Source organism: Cotesia glomerata, linkage group LG1, assembly GCF_020080835.1.
Source record: "Cotesia glomerata isolate CgM1 linkage group LG1, MPM_Cglom_v2.3, whole genome shotgun sequence".
In the NCBI taxonomy this organism is placed as follows: Eukaryota; Metazoa; Arthropoda; class Insecta; order Hymenoptera; family Braconidae; genus Cotesia; species Cotesia glomerata.
Window position 1 is genome coordinate 25,396,417 of NC_058158.1, and position 11,222 is coordinate 25,407,638.

The window sequence follows — 11,222 nt, forward strand, 5'->3', positions numbered from 1 at the left end:
TTGTTGTATAATCTTTACCGACTACTACAATATTTTAGTTTTTTCAAATTAATCCAGTTATGATTTACATAAAATCATACTGTCAGTAATGTTCTCTTAAATATTTTTCCCAACTGTAAATTATAGATGTTATAACTGCAAGTATAATTAAAAATTATTTTGAGATCCTCGTTTAATAATAATTTTATGACTTCTAAATACGATCGGTCAACTTACTGGTGCGGAGAAAATGGTCATGGTAGCGGAGAAAATTTACCGGATGTAAAAATTTAAATTACATTCATTTATTTATTTATGAAACACTCAATTGAAGGTTATTGGCCAATAAGATTGACCAGTCGGATTATTTCAGTAATAATTTTAATAAGTCAACTTACAATGAAAATTTTAATTTTTCAATTGATTTCATCCATTAATAAAATGTAAATCTATACTTTAAATCCCGGTATTGAAAGCTCCATCAAGCCATTAAGTTATTATATTTTATTGGGTACCTGTTAGTATTCAAATTGGTTAAAATTAAAATTGAAATCATTTAAAAAATACATTTTTAGTATTTCAATGAGTATTTCAATCAGTGATTATACACTGCATACTTGTTTTTAAAAATGTTAAAAAAATAAAAAAAAAAACGTTTTTTTTAATCATGTTTAATTACTCAAAGTGATTTTTTATTTTTTAATTTATTATAGTTTCTTTAGATGTTTATGCAAGGATTTTTTTCATGTTAATAATACCACCTCAGCACAATTACAACAAAGTTCCTTTTGCAATCTTCTTTTCCTTGATTCCATCTTGAAACCGGCAGTTTCCGGTTTCCACAAAGCAAAGAGAATATTTCTCTTTCCCTATTTTTAATTTTTATTTCTTTTTACAAATGGCAACTAATTAATGTGAGCACACGTACTTTTTTTCTTTATGTACGTATTTCCGTTCTTCATTAAATTTTTTTTACCTTTTTATCAAAGAGAATTAAAAATAAAGTAGAATAAAATAAAATTCACTAATTCCCAGTGGCATTAAGGATTAAATAATAAAACAAAAAATTAAATGAGAATATTAAGAGTGGCAATTGTGAGATAATTAATATCCACCAAGTATAAAAAAGATAAAGAGATAGATATTAAATAACCAAGTGTGGGCTAATGGCTATAAGCTTACACTTTTAACCAGAGTGCACCATTAGACCCTCTGAAACTGGATGATGCCTTATTTTAAACTAAATTATATATGCAATTTTACTTCACATCCATGCACATCCTCATAAGTTATATATTATATGTTATATGCGTTGTGTCACTGAAAATAATAAATCCACATTTACCAACCATACATACTAGAGTGGAATTTAAAAAAAAAAAACTTTTTTTTTATCTGTGAGTTCAAATTGTAGCTCAGAACAAAACAAAATTATAAACATTTTTTCTTTTATATTAAATGTTTTATTGATTTCGAAGAAAATACTTTGAAAGTTTTAAAAAAATTTCTGTAATTCACATTTGATTATCCAGTATCAAATTGTTTGTGGAAATGTGCCGATTATTGAACCAAAAATTCAATAATTTTCAGTTTCAGAGAAAATTCTAAAAAATTGATCGATCCAACTGTTATTATAAGTAAAAAAAAAAAAATTTTTTTCAGAAAATTTTTTGGCATTGATAACTGAAACGAATCAGCCAATTTCAATTTAGTATGTCGCATTTCATATATAGTGTTCCAAGGAAAGCGCTGAAATTCGAATTTGTCTTAAAACTGCACAAATTTTGGTATTTTTTAAAATAAAATTCTTTAAAATTTACACAGTAGTCACTCAAAATTTCGCAACAGTACAGTGAAAAAAAAATTAACTTGGATCAAGAGGAAAATTTTTGAACCAAGAAAATAATTTTAAAGAGTTTCAGTCTTGAAACAAGATAAAAAATTCTTGAATTAATCAAAATTTACTTAAACCAAGAAAAATTTCTTAGTATAAAAATTTTTCTACTTAAACCAAGAAGATGAAGTTCTTCAAAATTATTTACTTAATTCATGTAAATTTTTTTTTCTATATACAATTTACGATTTTTAATTTTTTCTATTCAATATGAACAGCGCTTAGAATTTTGTAAATTCCTATAATTAATTAACTTAGTCAACCAAATTATTATTATTATTATTATTATTATTAGCCTTGAAATATTTTAATTACCAATCAATAATTATATTATTCTAATTTCTAAAATAATTGATTAAAATGCCGACAGCTTATTTCAACACCAAAATAGTTGACAAGAATAAGTAATCCTCACAAATAATTTTCCTTATACATATATGTTAATTATTAACAAGCAAACTTAAATTTCCTAATTAGCTAAGAGGACGGTAGAAGAAAAGAAATAGAAATAGTAAAATGAAGTGAAAAAGAGAATAAGTAATGGTAATAGTAAAATAGAACAAGAGAAGGCGTATCCGCTAATTGCCACGTCGATAATTCACCCTACATATCAACTACTGAGGTCGAGACTCCCTCATTATTGCCTCGAATAAACTAAACAAACAACGTCTACTTCGTTCAATACCATCCACTATTTTTTTCGACTCTTTTAATCTAGCCTCGTATGTCGACAGAAAGTATAGAAAAGACGATAATAATAAAAATGAAAATAAAGAAGAAAAAACGATGATGAAGTATATAAAGAACTTTAGATATAGAGTGTATTGATGAAGTGAAGGTTACATTGTTATAACGAACATTTTAACAAACCGCACCTTTGGAAAATATTTGCTGGACCTGAGAGAAATAGATTGAGTGGAAAGAGAGGAGGTGAAGGTGTACAGTAGTGGTAATATTGGTAGTGATGATCACTATGACGATGGTAGTAGTAGGTAGAGAAAAGTAAACCTACTTCGACAAATAAAACGTTCGTTTATATATAATATCGATGCTTCCGGCGTCATACGTGAACACGAACACAAAACGAAAAATTAAAAAAAAACTTTCGTTTTACGAGCGTACGATTTAACGTCGACAGCTTTTAAAATAAAAACCAAGATGTTCTTCCCATTAATGTTTATATGTGTAGTATGTACGAAATTTTTTTATCACTCTCTTATTTCATCGAATTTTTTATTAGTACATTACATATTTTTTAATATCAACGTACAATCGTAGTAGGTTTAAATCAAAAAAGTATATCTCACTTCATTTTTAATGACTCAACAGTTATACATTTAATTGGAGTATAAACTATATATACTGTGTTCGAGTTATTCAATGATCATCATAAATAATTAAAAATATGCTGATTAAAGTATTTTATCAATAAATTGCTATATTCTACTTCATATAAATTTTAGTGAATTATTTCAAGTATTTTCAATTATAATTATTATAAAATAATTTTACTTGCGTTGTATTATTTTAATTGGTGATTAAATTGCTAAATTTATTATTTTTATTTATTTATATTTTCAGAACTCTGAAATATCTTTATTCGAAGCCAACATCCGATTCATGGGAAGTTTATTGACAAATTACGCACTCACAGGCGACGTAATGTTCCGAGACAAGGCTGTACAACTTGCTGAGCGAATGCTACCAGCTTTTCAGACTGAAACTGGAATCCCACATTCCCTTATCAACCTTCATACTGGGGTAAATATACAGAACCATTATTTAATTTATCTTCATTACTGCATTTTCATCAGTAAATTATACTGTAATTATTACATTCCTTGTGAATTAGGTTTATAACTTCACTTATAGACAAAAAAAATTATTTAAGCTTAAAAAAATTTTTTCTTTACAATTGCATTCTCGTTTTCAAATATTCTGTGCTCTCTTCAATCCGAAAATTGCTCTTCAATAATTAAAGTAGAGTTCTTGAATAAAGAAGTTCAAAATTCAGAATGCATACATTTTTATTTTAATAATAAAATCTGTTCCTTAATTAAGAAATAATTATAATAGATTATTAATTAAATTTTTAATTAACAGTTTACATTTATATCAGTTATTTTTTCATTAAATTCTGGAGAAATTGAACATAAATTATAATTGAAAATGTGATGGAAATCATTATTGATATTTGCATATCTGTTACGAAGTTATTACATGTAATTAAATAACAAACAGACCATAAAATTTTCGACTATTTATTAAGCTTCTAACACACTTTAAAAATCCACAAATACATCAACATAAAACATGATAACTAAAAACATGAATTAATAAACAATTTGTTATAAAGAATCATCCATCGGAAACACTATAACATTATATCGATTAATTAGCCCTGCTATTGGCAACATACTGTTGGGCCTTTAATAAACAAATAAGTAAATAAATATATGTCCCCAATTTAACTGATAATCACAACGTCATAATTAAAGAATAGTTAAAATCATAAACTAAGCTTACTGTGATTTGGTAATTACTAATTATGTATATTGTAATTAAAACTTATATTCGAAATTGGAATATTCAATATGACGACCTTCAAAATAACTGCTATCGATTGAAAATAAAAACCATTTCATCAAAAATATTAAAATCAAGAAGGAAGATATTTAAAGCTAAACGCTAAAAATCTTTAAAATTATTTTTCTTGAGTTAAGTAAAAAAAATAGTTAAAACTTACTCATTATAATAGATTATATACCATGACGTTAAGTAAAATATACTTAAAAAATGATAATGATAATGATAAATATACTTAAAAATTAATACATTATGTCCGCAATTTTGTAAATTGCGACATTTAAAACAATATCATAAATATCAGCAAATAAATCTCCTTTTCTTACAATGCGTAAATAAATTAAATCATTCTTATCTGATTTAAACAAAGACAAAAGTAACTTGAATAACCGTCGATTAACAGCAATGTTAACAAACTATTTATTACAATAAAAAGATAATGAATATAATGAAAGAAATATGTATTTAAATCCAACGTTTTGTGTTCATTACACAAATTCTGTAGCTGTGTGAATAGCTTCGTTATTATTATAACTAATGGGTAGATGAAGTTTTAATTGCAGTACGACATCTGGGAATTCCTAATTTGTTTTTTTTTAATTACCTTTTTTTTTTTAAATCTCTATGCCACTAACGATTTAATAGTCAGCTGCAGTAAATTACCAATGATTCAATCAAAATTCTTCAATAGCTATTATATTTTTAGCAAAAGAAAAAAAAAGCTAAGAAGATTATCAAGATATTGAGGAATTTCCAATACGATAAGCGTACCGTAAGAATTGAATGGATGAAAAATAATATAAAAAGGCATTTAAATATGAGAAGCTCGCGGAAGAGTTAGATTTCTTTCTCATTTATCTTCAATGAGAAATTACCGTCGGTGTCTTAATTGCCTGGATTGAATTATAAAATGATTATGCTTATTCTCACTTCTGTTCAATTTATACAATCTTTTTTTTTTTTTTTTTTTTTTTTCCATTACATTCTTCATCGTTCATCAATTTCACAACTTCCAAGTAAAACCAATTTATTCATCCATCTTATATACTTACAATCACTCAAACGTGAAATATGATTTATTTGAATTGAATAACAAGTGTATGAATATGATACAATAAATTTATGATCGATAAAATAAAATTTCAGATGAGCAGAAACTACGGCTGGGCAAGTGGTGGGTGTAGTATTCTCTCGGAGTTGGGTACTATGCATCTCGAGTTTTCATATCTGAGTGACATAACTGGGAATCCGGTTTTCAAGAGTAAGGTCGAACACGTGAGATCTACATTGAGGAGTCTTGAAAAACCCAAAGGCTTATATCCTAATTTCATTCATCCACGAACCGGCAAGTGGGGATTACGTAAGTACTCACTCTAATTTTATTTTATTTTTTTCAATTTTATTTGCTAACCACTTATATAAAACACTTTTTTTTATCGTCTCTGTGATTATCGTCTGAGAGCAATAGAAACCAATTTAAAGGTTTAAAAAAATCCTATTTATCGGATCGGATTCCAACAAAAAGTTCTGATTTCATTATACAATTAAGCTTTAATTTAATCCTCTTCGATTTTACAATTTAATGTCATTTAATTAACGATAAAAAAAGTAATTTATATAAAGTTACTAGTTGAAAAATATAAATGGAAAAGAAAATTATTTTCCATAAAAGATTAAATCAATTTCTTTCTCTGCGAAATTTAAACTTTATATTATGAATTGATTTATTCTTAGAATTGTAGTTTTATTATTCTAAATAAATTATTGTTATCAAATGTGTACAGCAATTAAATAAAAATATATTTTTAATTTATATGGTTAGTTATTGGTATATAGTAGTGATACAAGTTGATCATGATCAATTACCGATATTCTAAAGAGTTAAAAAATAACTGGGAATATCATCGAAAACCGGATCTCTGTACGTTATTGTATAGAAATTACAAATTACACTCGATTGAAAATCACAGACATTTATCATCAACACATCCCTCTGGGCCATACATCGATTATTTTTTTCTTATCCCTCTCTAATGTGTAACATCTATCACAATTACTGGGGTGTTATAAAATCCATGCACACGAAATTTCATCAATAAATCGACCAATAAAATTTTCATTCATTAACCAATTTTATTGATTTTATTATTATGATACTGAAGTAAACTGACATCTGACAAATTTTAGGAATTTTTTTAATGCATAAATTATTGTTATTATTGAAAACACAGTGTACTGTGGTACCAGATTTATAATATTAGTGCTTTGCATTTTTGATTTATGTTTTACGTTCATGATCTCTGATTTATATTCATTTGAATTCAATAATTAACTAGAAGAGACACTGAGAGACCATATACTAATGCTAATACCATTTTGATTATTGCTAAAATATGATTATTAAATTACTATCTGTGAATCTCCCATGTATCATTCTCTTCACTAATAAAATTTAATTACATTACATTATTGTGATTTTTTTTTATTTTTAATTTTTAAATAAATTTATAAGTCAATATTTTTTTTCAACAGATCATATATCTCTCGGCGCATTAGGTGACAGCTTTTACGAGTATTTATTGAAAGCTTGGATTCAATCCGGTAAAGAAGATACGGAAGCACGTGAAATGTATGAAGAAGCTATCAATGCTATAATTGATCATATGATCTTCAAATCACCTGGCGGATTAACTTATGTTTCTGATTTAAAATACGACAAAGTTGAACACAAAATGGGTCATCTCGCTTGCTTTGCTGGTAAGTTTATCAATAAATTATCAATATCACTGCTCATATTACAAGTTATGACATATTAATATTTAATGTATAGTACGTTAAAATTAATTTTCTAACTGTAGTTACAAATTTATTGAGTACAACTAATAACAAGTTGCAAACACTAGATTCTTAAATTATTTCAAAACTTGTTAGCGTAATGGAGATATGTATTCGTAAACTTCGCACTAATTCTAATTCTCTTTATCGTCTATCATGTCACATTAATCATAAACATTATCATTAAATGTTTTAAACGATGTTTAACTAGAGCTTACATCATCTAGAACAACTTGAAAGCTTACAAGTATAATTCAGATTCTTGCTCGTGAACTTAACGTTAAAGTTAGATATTCAGACTTAGATTTAAAAATGTTAATTTTTTTAAAACTCTAATTTATTGTTCATTTTAACAGGTGGAATGTTTGCTCTTGGTGCAAAGGCAATGGATAATGATGAATCTAGAAATCACATGGCTTATGCTGCTGAACTAACAAGAACTTGCCACGAATCTTATGACCGCAGTGTTACTAAACTCGGTCCCGAAACATTCCATTTTACGGATAAAACAGAAGCTAAATGTTTGAAAAATGGTGAAAAATACTACATTTTACGACCAGAGGTATATAATACTCATTTATTTTTCTATGAATTATGTTTTTATTCAATAAATTGCTGTAATAATAATAATAATAATGATAATAATAATAATAAAATTAAATGGATTGTATATAAAGTATGAATTTTTATCTAATGCTTTAGACTTTTGAGTCCTACTTCATTCTCTGGCGGTTGACAAAAGATCCTAAATACCGTGAGTGGGGTTGGGAAGCGGTAGAAGCTTTGGAAAAGCATTGTCGTGTACCAGGAGGATTCACAGGAATCAGTAATGTGTATTCAGTGGATTCAGCGAAAGATGACGTTCAGCAAAGTTACTTCTTTGCCGAAACACTCAAGGTAATCCATTTATACTTACTCTAAAGAACTTAACAATCTTTTTCTACACATCAACGCGCTAACGTGTAGGAGTGCTTTACTCTTCTGCCGTATTCAAGTTAAACATTTAATTCATATTGATATGGATGTTTTAACAAGTATAAATTTTAAATTATAAAATTATCATATTCTTTTTTTTTTGTAATATCAATTTTTTTCATATTTTTACTTTTATTTTTTTTTTTGTAATTTTTAATATAATGAAGATGTCAAGCGTACTCTTTTTCACTTGAAAAAAATATCTCATATTAAGTTACAAGAAAATAATCTGTTAATTTTTTTTCATTTATTACATATTATTAAAATATATAATTTTAAGATCATATTATGAATTTGTAGCTATAATTTATTATTAAATGCAGAAAAAAGTTTTAAAAGGGCTTACTATCGAATTATGGTCGTTAAAAAAGCCGTCGTTTTTATGTATAATAATAAAAAGCTAAAGCCGATGAAAAGGATGTTCCAGTATAGCTCTCTTGCTGCAACCTTTTTTATTTTTTTATTTGCTTTTATAGCTTTCGAAATTTCAAATGTACGTGATTGAAAGCCGCTTAACTAATGGAGTGATTACTTATAAATGGAAATAACTCTATTGGTTTATTTTATAATGTACAAATTAAAAATTAAATCGATCAAATATGTTTTATTTTTAATTTTTAAAATTTGATAATTGAAATTTAATTATTTATGATTTCAGTATCTCTACTTACTCTTCAGTGATGACAATCTGATAAGCTTAGATGATTGGGTCTTCAATTCAGAAGCTCACATGCTTCCAATTAAAGGAAATCCTCTCTACCGACAAGCACCTACAACGTTATAATCTGTGTAATCTAATAAATCTAGACAATCCGGTAGTGGTCTCATCATTTTCGCAGACTAGTTTGTAAACAGTTGAAAGACAAGATCTTCCCGGAGTATTACATATTATTATATATTAAAGTTTGGATTCTGTGACATGTTTAATCATATTCATTTAAATATATTGAGGTATTCCAATAAATATTTACAATAATTAATATTATTGCCATTATTTTTTTTATAAAACTTTATATTAACATTATTAACAAATTACGCAATCAAATTTTTTTTATAAAATATTTATTGATATAAAATAAATTTTTACGACTTAAAATGAAATATTTACATTAAGTTTTTTTAAAATGAATAGAAATAAGAACATATTTATTGGATTACCTTAACTGAAGAAATAGTATGACATTGTAATTAATAACAAATACGAGCGTTGAAAAAAAATAATCAATTAACATAAGTATATTAAGTAAAACTTGAGATAATTATTGTAAATATTTAAATTATAAAATTATAAAGATAGAAATACGAGGTTTATGCTTTGCGCATGATTATAATTACTCGTAATTGCTTGAACTATTTTTACCCTTTATCAAAAAAGGTAATAAAGTAAACGCAGAGGTAAATAAAAATATAAATAAAAATGAAAATAAAATACGTGGCCTAAGTTATATAGCGGTGTACAGCAACGAATGAGTTAATAAATCGTCCTAGACTGACACCAGAGCCATCAAGACTGATTTCATGATGAGGCCTGGATTTATTAATAAATGCTATCTCGAGCTATAATGATCCAAAAACAAAAAAAAAATAATCCGCTGTATATGTCTTATGCTTTCATATCAAACATGTCGCTTTAGTGTAATCAAACTTTTTTTAATGATTATTTTTTTTTTTAATTTTGTTTCTACCTAATAGAAATATTTCATTCTTAATAATAGTTATTAGATGAATTTATATCAAGACACGTCAATAGACTTAATTAGTTAGTATGATGTATGATTTTTAAAAACAAAGTACAGTAGATTTTATTAGTAGTTCATATTCGATGGAAGCTCAATATGTGTTTAAATAAAAAAATAAATAAAAAAATAAAAAAAAAAGTGTAAACCAGAAAAAGCTATTACTATTACCATCTTTCAATCACTCATCTCTTTAATTAAATGACATGTAGCTTAACTACAAAATTTGTCTCACGCAAGTGTTCCTTCGCGTATCAAAAGCAAAGTCTTTGGACGTTGCTCGTAATTTTCGAAGCAAAAATATTATGAATTATAAATATTAACGAATAATTAAATGCACATGTATATATAGATAACTTGATTTTTTTTCTTCGTTTATTCTCAATAATTATTGCTAACTCTAGAATAATAAAATGCAAACAATTGAAAAAAAGTTAGGAAATAAAATACACTTATACGATAATGAACCGATAGTCTCTATTGTTGTATATCCTTAAAAAATAATAAAACAAAAAATGTCCAAGAACAATAAGAAAAAGTAAGACAAGAGAAAAAGTTAATAAAATTCAACAGTAAACATTAGACGCATACACAATTATAACTTGTGTAGTATGAGCACGTTTTTTGTATTATATTATTAATTATATAGTATATTACACACCTAGGGAAGTAAAGTAAGAAATGTCTCAGATCACATGTAATTGTTGGCCGAGGCGAAACCGAGGTCAACAAACATGTGATCTGAGGCTTTCTTATTTACTTCCCGTGGAGTGTATACTATTTTTTTGTCCGACGAAGGCGGAAAGCGGCAACTTTGTTTAGCGCAGCAGGACGAAAGTTGCCACTTTCCGCCCGGAGGGCCAAAAAAAACTAATTACTAAATTATAAAAAGTCTTCAATGAATTCTGCATAATTGAATCAATCGTTATAGATATTAAATAAATCATGAAGAAAAGAAAAAGTTAAATAATATTTAATGATTTGAGTGATGAAATTTAGTAGAATGCGTATTTAAGAATAATAATAATAATAATAATAATAATAATAATAATAATAATAATAATAACAATAATAACTTAGCTATGTACATACAAATTGTATTGAGTGAAAGTTATATCTTGAAAGTGTGAAAAGTAGTAAAAAATAATCTAAATATTATTTGAGAAATTATTTATTATTATTGTATTGTTGCAACGAATCGAAATATTTATAAAAAA

The 11,222-nt window shown here is 26.2% G+C and overlaps 1 protein-coding gene across 3 annotated transcripts in view; it reads left to right on the top strand.

Moving 5' to 3' along the window:
- The window catches only part of LOC123264423 (mannosyl-oligosaccharide alpha-1,2-mannosidase IA), a 174,393-nt gene extending 163,750 nt beyond the window's left edge, over window positions 1-10,643 (top strand). For all 3 annotated transcript variants that reach the window (XM_044727727.1, XM_044727719.1, XM_044727736.1), the window contains 6 exons: window positions 3,455-3,634; window positions 5,606-5,819; window positions 6,992-7,216; window positions 7,651-7,856; window positions 7,997-8,191; window positions 8,928-10,643. In XM_044727727.1, coding sequence (XP_044583662.1) covers window positions 3,455-3,634; window positions 5,606-5,819; window positions 6,992-7,216; window positions 7,651-7,856; window positions 7,997-8,191; window positions 8,928-9,053 — 1,146 coding nt within the window. In that variant the 3' untranslated portion in view covers window positions 9,054-10,643. The remainder of the gene's footprint in view (window positions 1-3,454; window positions 3,635-5,605; window positions 5,820-6,991; window positions 7,217-7,650; window positions 7,857-7,996; window positions 8,192-8,927) is intronic.
- Window positions 10,644-11,222: the final 579 nt, after the last annotated feature.